This window comes from Pseudorca crassidens, chromosome 10, assembly GCF_039906515.1.
Source record: "Pseudorca crassidens isolate mPseCra1 chromosome 10, mPseCra1.hap1, whole genome shotgun sequence".
NCBI lineage: Eukaryota > Metazoa > Chordata > Mammalia > Artiodactyla > Delphinidae > Pseudorca > Pseudorca crassidens.
This window is the reverse complement of record NC_090305.1, coordinates 60,973,590-60,995,414: the sequence shown is the minus strand read 5'-3', so window position 1 is coordinate 60,995,414 and position 21,825 is coordinate 60,973,590. Positions and strand designations below refer to the sequence as shown.

The following is a 21,825-nucleotide window of genomic DNA, read 5'->3' as shown; positions in this document are numbered from 1 at the left end:
CTGTGCATGTTTCATCCTTCTTTATTCATGCAGACTTCAAATAGTCTTTCTGAAATGGAAAAGGAGACACTGAGTCTCCTTGCTGACCCAGCCAGTGAAGAGACCTCATCTCATCCGTCTGTGGCTTGTTTTCGTCTTCTGGCCGAGTATTAGTGGTAGGTAGGGCACGAGGTGGAGCTAGAGAGAACGTCAGGCAGAAATGTTCACCTACGCAGAGAACCAGTGATGGTGCTTGGTCTTGCTTCCCCTGCCAACTCCACGTTTCTTCCAGGCTCTGTTGTCATCCAGCTGAGGTGACCTGCATATAACAGATGCCTTTGCTGAGGAGGGACTACGTCCCCCCATCTGTGAGATGCTGCCTAGGGACAGCATGTTTCCCTGCTACGCCACCTGCAGCCTCCACCTTCCCTCCCTAACAGTGGTTCACCAGGCAGGCACATAGCACTTTCTCCTGGAGAAAACATTCATGGTGATATTTTTAGCATCCACATGAGAATTTGCAGGATAAGTACAATTAACTTTATTCTCCTCAGAACTCAAAGGGATTTGTACTTTCTTAGTGAATACAACATAACCTCACACAGTAAGATTGGCAGAGGTTCAGTTTTCAAAGTTAACAGTAAACCCCCAAGTCAGGCAGTTCCTGAAAACAGGCAAATCTGGATATGTTGCCTTAAAATTTAAATAAAAGTGTAGAGTCTGTTTGCTGTAGGGAAATCCCCAAGTGAGGTTCCATTAAGGTCTTATTTTTTAGAGAACACAAGGCTCTTTAATCAAATTCTGATAGTGATCTTCTTGATCAGCTGGGCAGTATTGGGAGGAAATGTGTCAAAGACTTTGGTTTTTTCTATTCTGAATTAGCTGGCAAGAGAATTCAAGGGAAATGCCCCTCTCACGAGTGACCATGAACACTGACTGGCTAGGCATCAGTGTTGGGAAGCGAAAGGAGGCTCTGCCAGTGCAGAGTGAGTGACACAAACTGGCCAGGTGAGGGGCTGGAAGCCACGGCTCACGTGGGAAGAGCCTGGGCTCAGACGGCTGGTCTTTGGGAGAGGGAATGCACTCTGTCACTGCCCAGAGCGAGAGGTGAATCCCATGAGGCACTGGTGATAGAATGAACTGGGCAGAGTGCCAAGAGGACTCCTGCTCAGCAGGGAGAAGTTCTTTGATGCTGTAAAGGTCAGGAAGAAGAGCTGGCACCCTGGAAGAAGACTGCACCTCTTGCAGACAGACCCTCGGCAGCTCTAGTCAGCGCCTGACGAGCGTGAGGCAAGGAAATCCCACCTGGGCAACACACACACAGGACCAAGAGGCTCTCATGGACGGTTTTCTTTAAAGATTTCAGTAGAAGGTAGGGGCAGTGCTCCATCGCCCCTGCCTGCTCTGCTCCCCGTGAATCAGAAGGCCTCCAGTGGGGCTACACGGAGCTTGGGCCAAGCACTTCTGCCTCTTGGAGACCCCAGACCCACCGTTCACCACCTACAGCTATCGAACTCCAGCTCCAGAGACTGGGTTTCATGAGCCGAGTTTCATGGTCGGCAGGACCCAGACTAGCCTGGGGACAGTTGCGTCTCTTCCGCCAGCCTAGAGTCTTGAGGACATCGGGGTAGAAAATGTGACCCAAGCTCTCAGGACAGACGTCTGCGTTCTGCATCTGGAGGCCTGACTCCTCTGTAACATGAGGCTAATGGTCCTTAGACTGCCAGTCTCTCGGCTCATAAACCCCGAAAGAGGGTGCAACCAGACATGGGAACCGGGGTGCTCGTCCTTTCCTGGGCCGGTCTGGAGATGAATCAGCCTCCCAGAGAGCCCATGGGATAGGGCTCTGGGCTGGAACTTCCCAGTCTCAGGTCACCCAGGGTCTCCTGCAACTAAAACCTCTACCACCAGGCCAGATTCCCAGAGAAAGACCGAGAAGGATCCCAGTGGCCCAATTTGATTTTATTTTGAAGAAATAAAAGATCTCGATGAGCAACTGTTCTGTGGCACAGCCCTTAAGGGTTTGGGGCCTGAGTCAGACTGCCTGGGTTCAAGTTCCACTCTGACACTTCTAGGTGGATAGCTAGGTAAATTGCTTGACTTTATAATACAACTCCTCAGTACTAAGGACTCCTCTATCTTAGGAGTGGTGAGTATTAAATGCTTGGAACTAAACACACATTGTTCAGGGACACTAGCCCCTGGGCTTGCCTCCAAGAGCGGAGTGCTTGTCCCACAAGTTTTACAGGGACAGGGAGGGCCAGGCTTAATCACTAGTGAGAGGCCCAGGGCCCCTTGAAGCAGCAGGGTGGGAGAGGATCCTGGTAGATGCTAGGGAGGCCCTGAATGCCTAGGCCATGACGTTTACGCTCTGGGAGGGAACTGGGCAACCTGCTGGTTTGAATTAGGCCCCCACCCCCCTACAGCTGTAGCCTGTTAGTGCTGAGCTCAGGACAGGAGCAATCCGCACCCCCTCCAACCCCACGCCCAGAGACCGGCAGAGCCCTGGGTCAGCACCTAGTAGGAAGGTGGAACTTCCCTGCCACCCCGCCAACCCCATGCTGCGGTGTCCCTTTCTGTTTTCTGGCCCTGCCCACTCTGCGCTCCCTCCCCCATCACAGTTACCCAGCTCCATGCCCCACCTAGGGAGGCTGAGCCCTGCTCTGCGCACACGCACACATGTGCTGCCCCCCAGCATGGTTTGAATCTCTTCCTCCTCTCCGACATGGGAGAGGAGTTTGGTCTAGAAGCTTAGGGAAGTTGTGAGAAAACCCATGAGCTGGCCTCTGGAGGCAGGGGTGTGGCTCTGCTGACCTTGCCAGCACCCAGTCCCAAGTGTCTGAGGGTCACCCAGCCCTGCCCTTGTCTCCACAGACTCCTGGCTTGCCGCTGTGGCACGCGATTCTGGCCTGGGATCCCCCTCCCCGATAGCTGGTCCCACCCTACGCCCTCCAGAAAGCCTGCCTTGACCAACCCTGAGGGGGAAGATCCTGTGGCATGACTCTTTCAAAGGCCAAGAGAACAATTCTGCCTATCGCCCTCCGGCCACTCCCACCAGACGAGAATCTGGATTCTGCTACATCAAATCCTCTAGTTCCCTGCAGATGTTTAACTATATCCTCCCTTCCGGCCTGTGCAGGTGCTATTCTCTCTGCCTGGAGTACCCTTCCTCTCCTTTTGCCCTAGTGTTACTCAGCTTTCAGTCCTTGGTCACACTAGCCACACCCCCTGCCAAACCTTGGCTGGGAAGTGGGCCCAGGAGTGTCCTGTGCAGCCCTCTCGGCCAGGCTCCTCCCACCCTGCGGGGGAGACTGCTCCAGCCTCCCTTTTCTTGGCTTCTGACGCTGGTGTCTTGCTGTGTGATCTGTCCTGCTGTACCTTCACTGTCCTTATCCCACCAGTGGGTACACAGTTCCTCTCTTACCACCTCCCAGGCCTGTGCAAGGATCCACTGAGTCAGAAGAGGAAGTGGGTTGGGATGGAGGAAGAAGTGGAAGGCAGCCCTGAGGCGATGGGCTGGTCAGGCATGCAGGCTGCTCTGGCCTGGCCTCAGCTTGAGGTCTTCGGCAGCTGAGCCAGCTGTCTCTGCACCCACCGCGGCCACAGAAGTGCGGGATGTCTGCAGTGGCCTTCTCTGGGGGCATGTCCCCATCTGTGCCCCTTCCTCTCTTCCCATCTCTTTTCCCACCAGGGTCTCTCCTCACCCTCCATGTGGCTATGTGTTTTCCTCCTCTTTCTCTTGGCGCTCTCTGGTCACCCCCATCTGGGCCCGTGAGATGTGTTCTCCCTGACGCTGGGATGGCCCTGTCGTAAGGGCCTACCCATCCTGGCCTCAGGGGAGGCCCTTGCAGTTTCACAGGACAGACATCAAACTACAGGATGGCGCCTGCCGGGGATCTTGGCCTCTGCTCCATTTCCTTCCCCTGGCACCCAGAACCAAGTCACTCTGAACAGGCCCCAGAGTTCCTGCCTCCTCATGAGTAAGGTGGCATACTCAGGGGACACTGCTACAGCCAGGCATGGGTGGGTGTGTAAGCACAAGTGCACATGTGAGCGGAGGGGTAGGGGGATACTCTGTGGTACTGCAGGATGGGGGCAATGTGAGAGTGACCAAAGATGGGGCAGCCATCAGCTTGGAGTTGGGGGCACAGAAAGGCATCTGAATGATGACATGGGCCGTACGAGAGGCCCCCTCGCCACAATGGCGGCCCAGACACCACCTAGACCTTGACCGGCCCAGCACCCTGTGGTCCCCACCCTTCTGCCTGCTCAGCCTGCCAGTGTTCCTTTGCAGCCTCCTGCCAGCACAGCCAGCCCCCAGCCCCCACTGGTGTCCATGCCAGAGCAGCATTCTGCAAGCCTGGCTGCATCTCCCCAGCAAAGACGGAGCAGGGCGGCCTCTCAGCAGCCATCAGGCCACATGGCTGGGGGACACAGTGGGACCTAGGCCTCTGGGCCTGTCACATTAAAGGATTTCATCAATGCAGCTGCGGTACGGGTTCTTGCATCTCCTGCCCTGGGCGGCCCTGGGCAGCCAGAGGCAGCCACCAGGTAGGGGTCATAGGGGTCGACCAGAACCAAGTCCTGGAGGCACAGACCAAAACAAACCCTGAGCTGTCCTGGGGGGGGGGGGGGCCGGGGGGCGGCCAGGCTAATTGTCGATCTTAGGCTCACCCTAAAGTCTGAGCAGCCCAGGCCGGAGGGTGGGGATGGTGACGCGGCTAGAATACGGGGACTCGGTCCCTCAGTGTGAGGTCGCTCAGGGGAGCAGGGGTAAGCCTTTCCCGCAGCTGATTGTGGGGGCCGGGGGGGAGCCCAGCCTACCGATTTCAGGGCCGCCTCCTACTCCGACCCCGCCTCTGTGGCGCAGCTGGAGGACACCGAGGTTAGACTCCGGGACGAACTTCCCGGAGGAAAGGGGGCTCGGCGCGGGAGAGGTGAGGCCAGGGTCCGTCCGCTAGGATAGGAGCGGCGGGTCCTGGCCAGGGGCCCCGGAGGCCCGAGGAGGGGCGGGCTGCACCGGGACGGCGCGCACCACGCGTGTCCGCGGCCCCCGCCGGCGCGCAGGGCGGCCTGGCCCTTTAAGCGTCCAGACGGCGGCCCCAGCTGACGCGCGGGCTCCAATCGGCGCCCCGCGCCCCCCGCCCGCCGCGCCCGAGGCTCTGGGGCCGCAGCTGCTCGGCGGCTGGACTCGCCGCGGCCCTGCGCCTCAGCCCGCCCGGCCGCGCCCCCGGGGGCCATGGTCGCGGGGCCCTGCGCGGGGGCGGCCCCCAGCGCGGCTCTTCATGGAGCGGCCCCGGCCTGGCCGCCGGGGGCAGCGCGATCCCGCGGGGCCCTGTGAGCCCCCAGCGCCACGGCACCATGGTACGCAAGGCCCTGCCTGTCCCCCCGCTTATCCGCCCACCTGCGCGCTCTGCCCTCTGGAGCGCACGGCCGGCCGGCTCGGGGTGGAGGGATGTGAGGGATCTTACCCCTCTCCGGGTCTCCCCGACCCCTTCTCTGGGTCCTTGCGGTCTGGGAATGCGGCGCTCTGACGCGGCCGTCGGCGGGGAAGGGGTTAAATTCCTGGGGTTGGGGCCCGGGCACGAGAGGCTGAGGTCCTGCTAGGCACTGGCGGAGGGGGGCGCTTCTCTGAGCCCGGACGGCACCGCCCTCGGACTGGGTGATGGGGGGAGGGAGGAGGTCGGATTCCCGCCTGGGCCTTGGGCCACGTGGGCGCTGGAGACGCCCTGCCTGGGGATTCGGGGCTCCTGGGCCGAGCGGAATGTGGGGGACGCCTGCAGCTCCGGTCCAAACTCCTGTGTGACCTTGGGCCGGTCTCCCGCCCTCTCTGGGCCTGTTTCTCCGGAAGGACGGATGGCCTGAGTTGAGAGAAGGCTGGCATAGACACCTCCTCCCTAAAAGGAGGAGGCTGGAAGTCATGAGCCTGTGCCCCCTTGCTCAGTCTGGGCCCACCCACTGCTGCCCAGCGATGGAAGGATTGACATAGGAGTAGGGTGTGCAGATGGACGTCCAGGTTTCATCCTAGGGCCTCCAGGGAGATGGCAGGGCAGGGTAGGAATCTGGTGGTTTCGTGACAGTGAGGCAGAGTGCCCCTTAGGAGTGGAAGGGTCTGACCATGGTAAGGCAGCCTCGGCAGGTGTCCCTGGCACCTGGTCTTCCCCCAGCCTGGCTTGGGGGGAGGATTGAGGGCATGAAACGCCCTGGCAACGCAAGTGCCTGACCACTCCCCTGGTCTTGTATCTTAGCTGGGCTGGCCTGGACTTGGGGGTGGGGTGTGTGGCTGCAGCTGGCACAACCAGATGGGGAGGGGCATCTGCAGCTTCAGGGAGCCAGCACATCTGGCTGGAGAGGCAGACACAGCTGGTGGCCCTGTGTGGGAGGTACTAGGCTAGGGGGTAGCTGCGCCCTGCTGAGGGGCTGCCAGTTATGGACTTAGGCAGCATCTATGTGCCCGGTCAAGGAAGTCCAGTCAGGCTGCCTGGTTGTAAGGTTCTTGGGCCCCTCAAGGGCCAAGGATGGTGCTGGCTGGGCTGGGAGTATTGCCTTGGAAATGGAGTCTTTGGGGCAGCACTACCCCCTAGGTTAACCCTTCTTCCCCTGCTGAGGCCAGAGGGGTCCTCACTGGATCCTGGGACCAGATCTGCACAAGGGAAGTGTCAGCCATTGCCCTTGCCCCATGGCAGGCAGGCACTGGAGGGCATTCTGTGAAGGGGGAACAGTGGACCAGAACCCTGTGCCCTAGGGTGGGTACCCCACAACAGGTCCGACATTGCCAGGTCCTTATCCAAGCCACTTCCCCACCACTGCCTGGCCCCTGGAGGCCCTGAGGAACCCGTTACAGCCAATTGCACCCTGACCCCTCACCGACTCGCAGGTGGCAGCAGCTCTGGGAAGGAGGGTGCAGGTCGCCAGAGGTGGTGATGGGGTCTGGGGAAGCACAGCTGGTCCCCTGGGTGGGAGGGTCCCCACATGCCTCATCCTGCTTTTTAAGTCATTAAAGGCCAAGAAATAGTTCCACGTGGAATAGTGTCTAGTCCAGCACAGATTGGGTGGCTTTAGCAGAGCTAAGAGTCTAGGGGCTCTGCTCTTGCTTGCTGTGGGACCCTCCCATTCTGAGCCTCAGTTTCCCCATCTATGTAATAGGGGTTGGTCCCAGAAGATGAATCACAATGAGTCAGTGGATGGAGATGGGAGGGGGTTGGCATCTTATCCCCATTAGATTGATCAGGCCTGGACGGGCCAGCAGCCCCGAGACAGACGAGCAGATGGGTGGCTGCTTGGCTGGGGGGAAGGAGGTGTTGGGGAGAACTCAAGAGAGGCGGTGGTGAAAGAGGCGGTGGGGGGAGCATGGGTGCTGTCCTGGGCTGCTGGATGTGAAGGGTGAAACCCAGGGCATATCTGTCAGCAGGTTGCCCCTGGAGGCTCCCTGAGGCTCATCCCAAGGCCCAGGGTAGATCCTCTCATTCAGGTGACCGGAAGGACTGGCATGAAGGGGAGGGGTGGGCTGTGGATGCACAGGACTGGGGTTTCATCCGAAGGCTTCCAGAGAGGTGCACGGCGTCGGGGAGCTGATGTCTTTGCAGTGCAGCAAGGTACCCTCAAATGTAGGAGGCTCTGACTTAGCTGGACAGGGCCTGAGGAGGGCCAGAACCTGGAACCTGTGGGGCTGGTCCAGCCAGGCAGGTAGTCGACAGATGTTAATTGAACATCTGCTGTGCGCTGGACCCGTGCAAGGGACTGGGCAGCCTGCCTGTCTGTGCTGCCCACCTTTTGGGGAAGCCACTGTGGTGCAAACAGGAATAATTACTTTGGGCAATTCACAGGTACTGGATGCGGCCCAAGGGTCTAGGAATCTGACCCACCAGATCCAAGGGCCTCCCTCAGGCTCCAGAAGCCCCCAGTGGTGTGACCTCCATGAGGAGGCCATCTCGGAACCTCTGGGCCTGGGTCACACCTGACCCTGGGGTCTGGGGACCTAGAGAGAAAAGGGTTTGGGACAAGCCTTAGGGGCCTCCTGCCTCAAGCACGGTGGACAGGTAACACAGCTGTGTCCTTTGTGGTGTGGTGGGGAGCTGCTGCCGCCAGGCCTGAGGCCACAGGCAGCAGCCTGGCCCGAGCTCCGGCCGAGGAAGGAGGGGACGGCTGGACCTCACCAGCCTCCTCCGACAGGGCAGTGGGGCCGTGGGCCTGGATTTCTTCACAAAAGTCTCTGCCTCTGCAAGGCCTCAGGCCTAGACCTTGAGGGCTGCTGCGGGTGAGCTGAGGGGTTCCCTCGGGTGCTGCCCCAGGGGTGCAGTGGCCAGAGGCAGAGCAGTGAGCCCGACGTGTTCTTGAGCCGTCTGGGCTTAGGCAGGCTTGGCTTTATTCGTATGTGAGTGAGTGTGGAAGAGAGGATCCATGGGGCCCAGAAATGGTGAAGGGATGCCTCTGGGGAGACAACCCAGTCCTGGTTTGCTGGGGTCAGCCCTGGCTTTAGCATCAAAAGTCCCGCATCCCAGGAAACCCCTAGGTTCCTGGCCCACCCTTGAACCTTTTCCTTCCCCTTTCTTCCTCTTCCCCTCCCCTTTCTGGGATGACTTCTCCCATTTCACAGCGGAAGAGCTGGAGGCCAGGAAAAGTTAACCACTGACCCAGGGGCTGACATGCAGCCTCAGAAGGTCATGACCCGAGTTTGAGCTCTGAGGAACAGCAGACTCGGGCTTGAATCCTGGTTCCCCCTCGTCCTTGCTCGGGCTTTGGCACCTTCCCTGTAACATGGAACCAGGAGTGATGGGTGGGTGGCCACCTCCCAGATGGCCTTGACCTGACCTGTGCCCTCTGCCCCCCAGTTGCTGGTTGAGAAGACGACGGACTCACCGGCGGCCGAGTTCTCGCTGGTGGAGGACGTGGCGCTGCACTTCGCCTGCTTGATGGGCCGCCTGAACGAGCAGCGCCTCTTCCAGCCTGACCTGTGCGACGTGGACCTGGTGCTGGTGCCCCAGCGCAGCGTCTTCCCGGCCCACAAGGGCGTGCTGGCCGCCTACAGCCAGTTCTTCCACTCACTCTTCACCCAGAACAAGCAGCTGCAGCGCGTGGAGCTGTCCCTGGAGGCGCTGGCACCCGGCGGCCTGCAGCAGATCCTCAACTTCATCTACACGTCCAAGCTGCTGGTCAACGCAGCCAACGTCCACGAGGTGCTCAGCGCCGCCTCGCTGCTGCAGATGGCCGACATCGCCGCATCCTGCCAGGAGCTGCTGGACGCCCGCTCCCTCGGTACCCCGGGCCCCGGCGCCGTGGCCCTCGCCCAGCCGGCCGCCAGCTGCACCCCGGCCGCACCGCCCTACTACTGTGACATCAAGCAGGAGGCCGACGCCCCGGGCCTGCCCAAGATCTACGCCCGTGAGGGCCCTGACCCCTACTCGGTGCGCGTTGAGGACGGGGCTGGGGCCACAGGTGGCACGGTGCCTGCCACCATCGGGCCGGCTCAGCCCTTCTTCAAGGAGGAGAAGGAGGGTGGCGTCGAGGAGGCCGGCCGGCCCCCCGCGAGCTTGTGCAAGCTGGAGGGCGGGGAGGAGCTGGAGGAGGAGCTTGGGGGTTCTGGCACCTACAGTCACCGGGAGCAGTCCCAGATCATCGTGGAGGTGAACCTCAACAACCAGACGCTGCACGTGTCCACAGGGCCCGAGGGGAAGCCGGGCGCCGCCACAGGCCCGGCCACCATGGTGCTGCGCGGGGAGGACGGGCTGCAGAGACACTCGGAGGATGAGGAGGCCGACGAGGAGGAGGAGGAGGAAGAGGAGGAGGAGGAAGAGGAGGGCGGTGGCAGTGGAGGGGGGGAGGAGGAGGAGGAGGAGGAGGAGGAGGAGGAGGAGGAGGAGGGCGGCAGTCAGGGGGAGGAGGACGAGGAGGAGGAGGGGGAGGAGCACAGCGAGCAGGAGGAGGAGGAGGAGGGGGAGGGGCACAGCGAGCAGGGTCAGGAGAGTTCGGAGGAGGAGGAGGAGGGGGAGGAGGGGGAGGAGGATGGGGAGGCGGGGGGCAGGCAGGGGCCGGGGTGCCGCGGTAGCGGGGCAGACGCCCCTCCCCACAGTCGCATGGCAACGCGGTCTGCCCGGCGCCGGGGCCTCCCTGAGCCTGAGGAGGCTGGACGGCAAGGTGGGAAGCGGCCAAAGCCACCTGCAGGAGGGTCTCCTGCCCCAGCCCGAGGGCCACAGGCCGCTGACGGTCTGGGGGCCAAGGTGAAGCTGGAGGAGAAGCAGCACCATCCGTGCCAGAAGTGCCCGCGTGTTTTCAACAACCGCTGGTACCTGGAGAAGCACATGAACGTGACCCACAGCCGCATGCAGATCTGCGACCAGTGCGGCAAGCGCTTCCTGCTAGAGAGTGAACTGCTGCTACACCGGCAGACAGACTGCGAGCGCAACATCCAGGTGGGCCTCGGGGTGGGTTCACGGGGCCCACAGCGGCAGCCATCCAGGCTGGGCCAGGCTGGAACTGGGCCCCGGGCACCCAGTGTCCTGCTACCTGCGTTGCCCACACAGTCTGCAGAGACCAGGCTTGGCCCCCTGGACAGTGGGACCAGCCCAGGCCCAAGGGTGAGCCCAGGGTGGCGAGAGCTCAAGGGATAACGTCAGGGAGAGCTTCCTGGAGGAGGTGGATAGAGCTGAGCTTCAGCACGTGCAGAGACGTGCAGATAGGGGTAGAACAAACAGTACCCTTGGCCAGAGGGGCAGAGGGGAGCCCGGACTCGGGAGGATGAGAGTTGTCTGAGCACGTGAGGCTGGGGGACAGCCAGCTCTGAGGAGGGATGAGTCAGTGTTTTGGTAAATCTCTGGGCTGCCGCAAGGCCAACAGGGCCACCATGTATAGTTTCTCAGACTGTGCACTACACGAAAGCACAGGTGAGGGGAGGAAGGGTTTGCCCAGAAGGGGGCGCCATTTCCCACTTCCTGCAAAGGCCGAAAGGAGCAAGGGGCAGCAGAGCAGGAAGAAACCCCTGCATTCAGCTCTTTGGAGGTACCAGCTGGCCTGGGCCTGGGAAAAGGGACCAGATGAGCAGTTTGGGAAGCACAGGGGCTGCCGGGGCCAAACAGGGGAGTTGGGCTGGCTGCCAAGCCTTGAGCCAGCCTGAGTCTGGGCCAGCCCGGCCTTTCAGGGTGCAGGCAGCACAGGGCCAGCCAGGCTGGTTTTTGCCTTTTCTGACTGGCAGTGAGGTTGGGGGGCAGTAGGTAGGCGGGTGCTAATTGCCTGAACTAATTGCTAATTGCAGTGCCCTGTGGAGAAAGTGTTATCTGGGGTTACCTGGATGCCTGCCCCACCCTCGTGCCCACGTTCCCACTTGCCGGCCTGCTGGGCTGCCCTTTGACTCTCCGTGTGCACACACCTGAGCTTCCCTCCTGAAGGGGAAAGACGCTTGTACCTCTTCTGTCCTGGGCACCCTGACCCAGTTTCTGCCCGAGCCCTGGCCTGCTGCAGGGATGGGTAGGACAAGGGCCCAGGAGAAGAGGAGGAGGGGAGTGTGGCCCTCAAGTTTCCCGCCACCGTCTATTGCCTGATAGGCCCTTGTACCTCCTACAGTCCCCAGTCCTTTGGAATCTGTCTCCTTGGGGATCTCCATGGTGTCAGGGCATGGGTCCCAGCAGGGGGAGGCAGCAGAGAAAATGGCCCAGCTCTGCCAGGACCTGTTATCTGAGGGACTTCTCCATGAACTGAGTAGCCTCCTCACCCACTGTGGTCCTTCAGCCAGTTATGTGTCTCTTCTTTGTAGAAAGATGCCTTGTTGAAATGAGCACAGAGGAGGGACTTCCTGGAAGAGGTGGCCCCTGACCCTAGTGAGTTCAGGATGAGGGACCCACCCTGGGTGGGTGGGTAGGTGGGTAAGTATTTAGGGAGTTACCACCCCCAACTCTCAGCACATCACATCTGGCTGGTCCTTGGACATCAAGGCCTCTCTCTCCAGCACAGTTCAGGTGGGGAAACTGAGGCCCAGAGAGGGGCAGTGACTAGTCCTAGGTCACATGGTCCTGACCCAGAGCCTAAAGTCTTCTCACCCCACAGTGTGTGACGTGTGGCAAAGCTTTTAAGAAGCTCTGGTCCCTCCACGAGCACAATAAGATTGTGCACGGCTACGCAGAAAAGAAGTTCTCCTGTGAGATTTGCGAGAAGAAGTTCTACACCATGGCTCACGTGCGCAAGCACATGGTCGGTAAGTCCAGGCTGGTGAGGGATGGAGCCTGAGGTCCATGCGGGCCAGCTGCTGGGTGTTCTGGGAAACACTTCACAATCCAAGGGCAATATGAAGGGGTGAGAAGGCCCCTCGTAGCTGGGAGGTAGGGGGTGGGGGGCTGCTTGCAGTGGCAGGTGTGTCCTGGACAGCCTCTGGGGCCAGGGCTGCCATGCAGAGTTGGGCAGGTTGCACATGGCACAAGGACTCCTGGACAAGATGGCAGGTGGGGACCAGAATCCAGCTAGCACACTGCCAACCAGGCTGTGCATCCTGACATGGGGCTGTGTCCACCAGAGCACCTTTTTCTAAATTACATGAAGTGCCATAGGGGCTGACACAGGCCCAGTCTCAGTTTGAGGACAGCTGTGCCTCTGATAGGGCTTCAGGCTTCTCTGAATGCAACCCTCCCCCAGGGGTCATACCTGGACACGGTAAGGAGGCCCCGAAGTGTGTTTTGGGCCACTTCATTGCCTTGGGCATGGCTCTCCCTCCGCTCTAGGTGGGCTTGCCTGGGAGTCTGGTGTCCAGGTGGCCCTCCCTTCTTTGCCCGCTTGGGGCCTGGTGCTCTAGAGAGGGGTAGCCAAGGAGGAGCAGTGTGCCCTGGCCAGGCCTTACCCCCGTTGTCTACCAGACAGTGCTAGAGGCCTCCAGCATGAACTGACTGGGAGCTGGGACCCCGGGGTCTAGGTATCGGCCAGAAGCATGCTGGCTAACCCAGGATTGGTGGTCCTTCCTGGGCTTGGATTCCCCAGCTCTGAACTCTGAGGGGGGCCCTCCGTGTCTCCAGTTGCTTCCTCCCAGATCTTCCTTGGAGTTTGTTCTGGGAGGGGCGCAGGTAACTAACTCCCTCTGGATGGCATGGGACCCAAGGCTGAGGCCTTTACAGGTGCCACCGTCTGTAAAACCCAGCCACCCTGGAGGCCCAAGACCACTCTACCCTCTTTTTATAGAAGAGGGTGCTGAGGCTCGCTGAGGCACACATTGGCCATGCAGGGAGCCGGTGGCTGAGCCAGGATTTGAGCCGAGGCCAGTCCCACTTGAAATCCTTCTATCTTTCCCCGAAGCTTTGGGAGTGAGGCCAGACGCGAAAGAACCAAGAGGGCCTCCATGCCTGTCTGACCAAACAGAGAGACCTAGCCGGGAGGGAAGGGGCCTTGCCTGGGGGACAGAGGCTGTGGGGCAGGCCCCAGGGTAGGTGGTGTCCTGGGAGGCGGGATCTGGGCCGGATCTCGGGGGTGGTCAGGCAGGGGTCCCCTGGGAGGAGCCAGATGGGTCCCCCCGAGATGTCATGGCCATGGTGCCTGCCCTGTAGCCCACACCAAGGACATGCCCTTCACCTGCGAGACCTGTGGGAAGTCCTTCAAACGCAGCATGTCTCTCAAGGTGCACTCACTGCAGCACTCCGGGGAGAAGCCGTTCAGATGCGAGGTGAGCTCCCTTCTCCTCCTGCCCCAGGAGCCATCCTGGACGGGGGCGGGGATCAGAGCAGCTGCTTGAAAACCAGGGGTTGGGGTACTGGAGAATAGGATGCAGAAAGAAAGGGGCCCCTCCTTGATGTCTGCCTCCCACTCCATCCTTACCTGGTTGCCCACCTGCACCTCCCCCCACACCCCTGCCACCCCACCCTAACCCAACCCCCGAAGGTCCAGGGTGGGAAGTCTGCATGGGCTGGAACCATGGGGCAGGCTTTCTGGAGAGGTGGAGAACGGAGCATCTTAGGCAGAGAGATCAGAGATGGAGCTGCAGGTGGGGATGAGGTGGGGCGCCTTTGGACCAGGAGGAAGGATGGAGGGCCTTAAGCATGAGGGCTCCCTCCACTCTGTGGCCTCTTCCCACTTCCTGACCCCCATTCCTGCCTGGGCCCTGCATGCCCACGGCCTCTCCACCTGTGCCCGTGCACTGCCCCACCCCAGGAGCACCTCGGCTGGCCTTTGCATCCACACCTCCTTGCCCAGGAGCCCCTCCCCATGTGAGTCCTTCCCACAGCCCTGTGGTCTCGGGCCAGCACTTCCCTCCCTGAAGGCTGTTCCCCTGCTCTGCGCCGGGTCTCACCCCCTCACCCTCCACCCCGCCCTCAGAACTGCAACGAGCGTTTCCAGTACAAGTACCAGCTGCGGTCGCACATGAGCATCCACATCGGCCACAAGCAATTCATGTGCCAGTGGTGCGGCAAGGACTTCAACATGAAGCAGTACTTCGATGAGCACATGAAGACCCACACAGGTACGGCCGCCCCACGGGGAGGGGCTCCGCACCGGGCCGGGCCCCCTTCTCCGCTAGGAGGCCCAGCGCCGGCCTCCTTGCCTCCCCAGGTCGGGCGAGGCTGGTACAGGCTGGCAAGGATCCGAGAGTGCCAGGGCCGGGCCGGGATGGTTCCGTGGACGCCCGGAGGCTGGCCCAGGGCGGGGGTGGGGGTGGGGGCGTAGCGGCCCGCCAGCGACTCCCCACGGCCCATCACCACCCACCCCGCAGGGGAGAAGCCGTACATCTGCGAGATCTGCGGCAAGAGCTTCACCAGCCGGCCCAACATGAAGCGGCACCGGCGCACGCACACCGGCGAGAAGCCCTACCCCTGTGACGTGTGCGGCCAGCGCTTCCGCTTCTCCAACATGCTCAAGGCGCACAAGGAGAAGTGCTTCCGCATTAGCCACCCCCTGGCCGGCGACAGCGCCCCCGCAGCCCCGGGCCTGCCCCCCGCCCCGCCCCAGGCCCTCCCCCTGCTGCCCGGGCTGCCCCAGACCCTGCCTCCCCCGCCGCCGCTCTTCCCCACCGCTGCCAGCCCCGGCGGGAGGCTGAACACCAACAACTAACCGCCTGCCTGCTGCACGGGCCCAGGACCCTCCACTCGTCCTCGTGGGGCGGGGCGGGGGGGAGCAACACCTCCAGAGTTGGCTGGACACGCTCTGCCCGGGGCCTCTGACCCTGGGGGCTGTGCAGGCTGGCAGCCCCCAGAGCTGGCGGAGGACACCTCACTCCCAAGTGCCCCCTTTCAGCGGCTCCTTGAAGCCTTTACTTTTTGTCTGTTTGTTTTTTGGAAGTGAAGGAAAACGAAAAGAGAGGAAACTCTTGACGGCACCCCCCTCCAGGTGAGGGGGGCGCTGGAGGCAGCAGGTACGGGTGTAGAGGGACCTGGGGAGCAGGTGTGACTGGTTGCTCCGCTGAGGCCTCAGCCAGAGGGGGGCGACCAGGCCCAGCCCAGGTCACCTTCAGCTGCTCATCCCCGCCCGTCCTGGGCCCCCTCGCTCGCCCCTCATCCCGGAGGGTTTGGGGAAAAGTTGGGGTGCCGTCCCCCTTTGGAGGACTTGTGGGCCCACTGTGAGGGCTGCGGATGCTGAGGCGGGGACTTGGGCCCGGACGCCGGGGGTTGTGTGGGGTGGGCGTGCGTGGCGAGGTGCGACGACCACAGCTGTGCACCGTGGGGAGGGGGGGCGGGCGGGGGCTGGACCCCAGGCATTTGCTTTCCCCACGGCATCCCCGACCTGCCCCCGGCTGCACCGAGGGCCCTGGGGAAGGTGTCCCCAAGAGCTGCCGGGCCTCAGGGTGTGGTGGGCCAGGCCCTGGGTGGGCAGACGGGCTGGCTCCCACAGGCACTGCAGCCCAGGAGCCCCTGCACATGGGTGGACCCCAGGGACCAGGGCCCTAAGGAGCAGGCCCGGGCAGATGTTCTGAGGTTTCAAGGTGCTATCAGTGGGGCAGGGGGCAGGGCAGCTGTTCACGGAGCAGCCCATCCCTCAGCAGCTGCCCCAGCCGAATCTCCCACGCTACAGACGTCTGTGTCTGTGTCTGTCTCTGCTCCTGGAAGGCAGCACAGGCCTCAGCCACTCCCTGGGCCTGGCCACAGCCTGCCCCTGGCTGGTGTCCAGCGGCCTCGTCCCTCCTGCGCCTCTGTGCTCACGGGTGGAGCGAGGAGCCTGCACGATCAGGCCCTGGGGGTCGGGGTCGGGGGTACCGGGAGAGCCCCACCCAGCCTGTGCCCAACGCTTGCCCTCACGAGGCCAGCACTAATAGGACATCCTTTTTTGTTGTCATTTAACGTCTCCATTCCTGCCTTTGAAATGGGGAGGAAGGTTCCATAAGCTACCTGTTTCCTAGTTAAGCTCTTTCCTATTGTGTTTATACAGTTTTGTCTGTTATACTCTTTGCACCTTAAACCCCTCGACTGCCCCCGCATCACCACCTTCCCAGCATGGCTGGAGTGGGACGAGGCCTGAGCCCAGGGGGCGGGTTGTGGGGGGACTGGCCCCATCAGCCCAAGGGCTGAGGGGGTCAGGACCCCTCTGACTTCCTTGTAAGGCCCATGGCACTGGGGCAGGGGGCTGGGGACATTTTAATCATCAATAAACGAAGCACTTTATTATGTACAGATGTGGGCAAGCCCAAGGAGCCCGAGTGATTTGAGGATTTAGAATCCAAGCCACACAGCCCAGATGGTTCTCCGGGCTTAGAGGGGGCAGTGCCCTGGCCCGGTTGAGTTTCGGGCTGTAGCAGGAACAGTGCCAGCCAGAGTCTATGTACGCACCCTCTGACGCCCCTGCTGTCCTCTGGGGAGAAAAAGTGGTCCCCTCCGCAAGAGGGGAAAGCTCCCTGTCTGGCTCCCAGTACTGAGGCTCCTCCCACGCCAAGGCTGGGAATTCCAGCCTCTTATGGGGTCAGCGCCATGTCTCTCAGGCTCCTGCTTTACTGTAGCTCTTTTCCTCTCCTGCACCCTGTGATCTCTGGGCTTCCATGACGTCCTCAGGGTCCTCCCCTCCCTGCTTCCCCCTTCCCTTTGCTATTTCTAACCTCTGGTCCCAGTGCCTGACAGCTTCAGAGCTGGCCCACATTTTCCTAAGAAAAGTCTGATCTCCCCGAATGGGCTGTAGGCTGGGACTCCAATGAGTTTTCCACCCCCTGTTGCTGACGCTGGGCTCTCCCATAGGGGCTGGTGGCCCTGTCACCTGCTACCCTCCCTGCAGCCTTAGTGAGCCTAGGGGGCCCTGGTCAGGCTGGGCCTCTGGTCCATGAGGCCAGACTTTGACAAGCAGAGGCTGGAGATGGGTGTGGGGAGCTGGTAGCAAGACCCTGTCCCAGGACTTGGGTCTCCTGTTCTTATACACTTCCCCTCTCAGGACACAAGAGGGGTCCAGACAGCAGGCTGGGCACTGGTCAGATGGTCATTGTAGCTGTAGGTGGGCACGGCCAACCCCTCTCCTGGGAGACCCCTACCCCAGCGGGGACAGGAACCCTGTGTCCCTGGTGCTAATGCTCTCTTCCCCTTGGGCCAGTGTTGGTGGGAGCTCCTTTCTGGCCAGACCACAAGGGTCTGAAGCAATAATGGTACCTCAGCAGTGCCAGTATGGATAGGGGTTCTCGTTTTACCAGCTTTTACATTTCCTTTTTAATTGTTAAAACAAATTAACAAGCACCTGGGTATTGGAGTGAGGGGACTGGGCATCATACCCGCTTCCCAGGGCTGGTGGGGGGGAGGGGGCTTGGGATCATCACCTCCCACTGGAGATCTGCCAGGGCGTCCCTCTGTCCAGTTGGACTTCTCAGCCCATTTGGCCAAGACCTCAAGCCCAGAACCTGGGCCTGCCCTCTCCCCGGCTCCCCTTGTACTCCCCGGTCTTGGGCCAGCTGGAGGTGAGTGGCCAGAGAGATGAGGTGGGCCTCAAGCCCTAGGAACCCAGGCCGGGAGCAGAACCTGAGCCTCCGATCCTGATGCGTTCCACCACGGCCAACACAGCACCCCTCGGGGGGCTCGGTGGCAGAACAGCTGTGCCCAGGCATGTGGACCCTTGATGTCTGGCCCTATGTGGCCACCCCACAGCCCCAGAGTGTGCGGGCGACAGCAGGAGGGTGAGGAGAAGAGTGAAGGGGAATAAAGGCAGTACAACTGTCCCTTGGCCCAGCCTCTTCTTTACACGTTTCCGCCCTGACTACTGGCTGAAGAGACTTGGACCAGAGCAAGGGTAGCGCGGAACCTGACAGCTTGGCCGAAGACCACGTGGACACCCGTGCCCCGAGCATCTGCACACCCCGTCTCCCTCCCTTGAGGGTGGGCTGGGCTCCTGGGGAACATCCAGAGTCAGGAGCTGAGGTCTGAAGGAGCCAGATGTCAGCACCTGGGAGGACATCGCAGGTGGAAGACAGGTAGCGGACTCCGAGGAGGGAGCAGGCAGCTCTCCCTGCGGACCTCCAAGAATTATTGCACTGGAGCGCTGGCTCTGTGCGGGATAGGACTCTAGGCTGTGGTGACACGTGGTGACTGAGGCCACCATGTATGTGGCACTTGGTCCCAGATACCTGGAGAGGGGGATAACCGGGAAGGGCTAGGAGAGGAGGCTGGTGGGTGGGTTCACTAACCAGCCAGAGAGGGGGTACCCATCCCCAGGATGGGGACATTGCCTTCCACACAGTCCCACTTCTCTGAAGGGAACAGGGGCTCCCTCAAGTCACCCTAAAACTGAAGCTTGCTGTCAGGCCTGCGGGCCTGGCTGCTCCTGCAGTGTCTTGTGGGGATTCAGCTCCTCTCTGTTTCCCCTCTTCTACCCGTCCATCGGTGGTCTGTCTGCTGCCTCTCCCCATGGCCTCCTCCCTTCAACCCCACCGTGCTGTGAGCAACGGCCTGATGCCACAAGCATTATTTTCTATAGAATCCCTGGGAAAATATCTATTTTTTTAAAATTAACGTTTTACCTGGGCATAGTTGAAGAAGCCAAATATTGATACTTCTAGAACATTCGTTTTTTAACAAAAACCTGCAGTCCCCTGCACCTGCTCCTCTCCAACTCCCGGTAGGCGAGCGGCTCCAATTCAGTTGGTATTTTTGGTGTTCTCGTGCCCACAGAAAGCACACCTCCAATGCTACTTTCCTGATTTTTTTCAGTTTTAGGCATTAGCTATTGATGTATTTCTTCATCACTCCCATGACACGCACAAACGCTACGCACACACTTTCCCTTCCTCCTTCCTCCCAGCATGGTTATATTATTATTTGGGGTTAGAGTAATATTTAGTGTGTGCATTATTATGAGTGTGTAAACACTGATCTCAACCAAGCCATATAATAGAATATGATTCCATTTCCTTTCTTGCACAACGTTTTACTTTTGTCTCTCTTAAGCGTGATTTGCTTCGGTTTCTATGTGCTTATCACTGCTGTGTTCCCAAACCCTTTGCTATAAATTCAGTTTTCCTTCCAATATGTGCAAACACGGCGGGTGTTCCATCGATTTCATCACTCTTGTAACCAGGGAGCCGTGCAGCAAGATAACCCTGGGGTGCACACACTGCAACCAGCTCCCGTGAGAAGACTTGAGAATGCCTAACAACATCCCCCAGCCAGTGGTTCCCTGTCCCACTTTGCCGAGACTGTATCCCTTTCAGCTCATTGCAGAGATCTTTAACTTCTAGAAGGTTTATGTCTTGGTGGGCTCCTTTTTCCTAACCCTGAAATTTACCTTCTCCTCAGGACCACTTCAGGGGATTAAATTCCAAAGAGCTTGACTCTTTCTTTCACCCTGACACAGGAATGAGTTTGCCTGGGTCTAGAATTCAGGCTGGAAATCATCGCCCTCAGAATTTTAGATGCTGGCGTGTTTCTGTTGAGAAGCCCAGCGCCGTAACGTTTAAAAGGATGAAGTGAGATGACAGTTTCCTTTGATTCAACTACAAGCCCTGGAGTCCTGCTTCCTCCCTCCCACATCCGATCCCTGGGCCTGTCCTTGGGTGAGAACAGAGTGGGTGGGGCAGAGATGACACAGGATTGGCCATGACTTAATGACTTGATAGTTGTTGAAATGGGATGCTGGGTACATGGGAGATCAGTATATCATTCTCTCTCTGGAAATACATGCATTTCCCATAATTATAATTTAAAAATAAACTGATTCCCCATTTCACCGAGGGGAAAAACTGAAGTCTGTACACTGGCCAGACATGATACCCCACCACAACCTCTCTGCCCTTATCTCCTACTCACCTCCTCGTTCATTGTTCACTGGCCTCCTTGCTGTTCCTGGAACATGAGGGGTGCACTCCTGCCTCAGGGCCTTTGCTCAAGCTGTTCCCCTGCTTGGAAAGCTCCTCTGCATTGGCTTGAACCTGCTCAGGTGTAGGCCTCTCAGTGAGTCCATCCTGACTGTTCCACTTAAAATTGTGACCACCTCCACCTGTCATTTCCCATGCCCCCTTCCCAGCTACCTGTCACCGTAGCAGTTCTCATCTGACACCCTGTATGTATTTATGTATTTATTTGTTGCCCCCTCCCTCAACTGACGGTAGGCTCCATAAAGACAGGAATTCTTGCCTGATGTGTTCACTGCTGAATCCTCAACATTTAGAAGAGTGCACAGTAGGTTCTCAATGAATGGATGTGCCACTTGTAAACATTCTAGTAGAATGCCTGGTAGGAAATGAGCACCATGGAATTCATCATAATCTAAAAATATGTCATTGAGTCATCTGATAAATATAAGTTAATTGTTCAGTCAGTACCTTCTGTCCTGGTCTTTGGTAAATGAGACTCTGACTAACAGACATTTTTTTTTTTTTTTTTTTTTTTTTTTGGCGGTACGCAGGCCTCTCACTGCTGTGGCCTCTCCTGTTGTGGAGCACAGGCTCCGGACACGCAGGCTCCGGACGCGCAGGCTCAGCGGCCATGGCTCACGGGCCCAGCCGCTCTGCGGCATGCGGGATCCTCCCGGACCGGGGCACGAACCCGCGTCCCCTGCATCGGCAGGCGGACTCCCAACCACCGCGCCACCAGGGAAGCCCTAACAGACATTTTTTGTTATTTGCAGGAAGCAGCAAGGTAGAAAGGGATTCCCACGGTCTTTGGAGGTAGGCAGATCTGCTTCGAATCCTGGCTCAGCCACCTGCCAGCTGTGTGACTTGGCCAAGCTGCTGAGCCTCTCGGAGCCTGGTCTCCTCACTGATGCTTCTTACTGGAAGTGCCCTGCAGTCCAGGGCCGGGCTGGAGGCCCCTGGGTGAGCCTTTGCCCTTTCTGAAAGACAGACAGGACCACCTCCAGGAACTGCCTGGGTGCTGTGCCCCTCTGGGAGCTGCTGGTGGGGTGAGCAAGCAGGTTGAAAGCACTGATCAGAGGGACAGGCAGTGACATCACTGAGATCACAGAACGGGGAGGTGACTCAGTCCTGGCCCAGGCTGAGGCCCCCTCCCAATCCCCCCTGCCCCCCGCAAGCCTGAGGTTATAAACAAGTGACTCAGAAGAATGGTGGGAGAATGCCCCATAGCGGTTCACACCAGTGTCTCAGGGGCTAAATTTAACCCACAGCTGCACCCTCTGGCACTTTGGGAACAAGTTAGTCTTGGCGGCTGAGGCGGCAGCTGAGGCTGATGTGTGTGTGCATGTGTGGGGGAGGGGGAGGGTGGTCAGAGGTCCACAGCAGGGTGGGCATCGGGACCGGCTGTCCCAGACCTCTACCCCGAGTCCATACATGCTAGCCAGGGTGCAGGGGCCCCAAGGCTGCGCAGGCTCAGGCCAAGCTTAGTATGGACCAAGAACCGAGCATAGACAGATTTCCTGGAATATTAAACTGAGTGTTATGTTTGTTTTTTGAGCCCTGGGGGTTTAAACACCTAGAATAGTTGAACCCTATGAAATTAAATCTTCTGGCATGTCTGACGACTTACAGGG

The 21,825-nt window shown here is 59.7% G+C and overlaps 1 protein-coding gene and 1 long non-coding RNA gene across 8 annotated transcripts; one reads left to right on the top strand and one right to left on the bottom strand.

Moving 5' to 3' along the window:
- Positions 1 to 5: 5 nt before the first annotated feature.
- Positions 6 to 5,712, bottom strand: LOC137232291 (uncharacterized). The gene is made up of 2 exons (XR_010946954.1): positions 5,451 to 5,712; positions 6 to 298 (listed from the first exon to the last, which is right to left on the bottom strand). It is a non-coding gene; the product is annotated as an uncharacterized lncRNA (long non-coding RNA).
- ZBTB47 (zinc finger and BTB domain containing 47) lies at positions 4,326 to 18,069 on the top strand. Of its 7 annotated transcripts, none has more exons than XM_067753935.1 (7): positions 5,130 to 5,343; positions 8,811 to 10,388; positions 12,016 to 12,163; positions 13,249 to 13,375; positions 13,568 to 13,612; positions 14,098 to 14,153; positions 14,263 to 14,400. In XM_067753935.1, coding segments are annotated over exons 1-7 (1,959 nt in total). In that variant the 5' UTR covers positions 5,130 to 5,340; the 3' UTR covers positions 14,265 to 14,400. The 7 variants fall into 7 exon arrangements, 5 of the variants coding, with proteins under 5 accessions (XP_067610034.1, XP_067610036.1, XP_067610033.1 ...); XR_010946953.1 differs by lacking the exon at positions 14,098 to 14,153 and adding an exon at positions 14,657 to 14,794 and having other exon boundaries at positions 5,132 to 5,343; positions 14,263 to 14,407; XM_067753932.1 differs by lacking the exon at positions 13,249 to 13,375 and adding an exon at positions 14,657 to 18,069 and having other exon boundaries at positions 5,134 to 5,343; positions 14,263 to 14,407.
- Positions 18,070 to 21,825: the final 3,756 nt, after the last annotated feature.

Bases quoted from the DNA above. Each gene is read 5' to 3' on its own strand.
- ZBTB47 (XM_067753934.1), top strand. The intron at 12,164-13,496 runs GTAAGTCCAGGC...CCTGCCCTGTAG, and splicing joins CGTGCGCAAGCACATGGTCG to CCCACACCAAGGACATGCCC. The intron at 14,408-14,656 runs GTACGGCCGCCC...CCCACCCCGCAG, and splicing joins GCACATGAAGACCCACACAG to GGGAGAAGCCGTACATCTGC.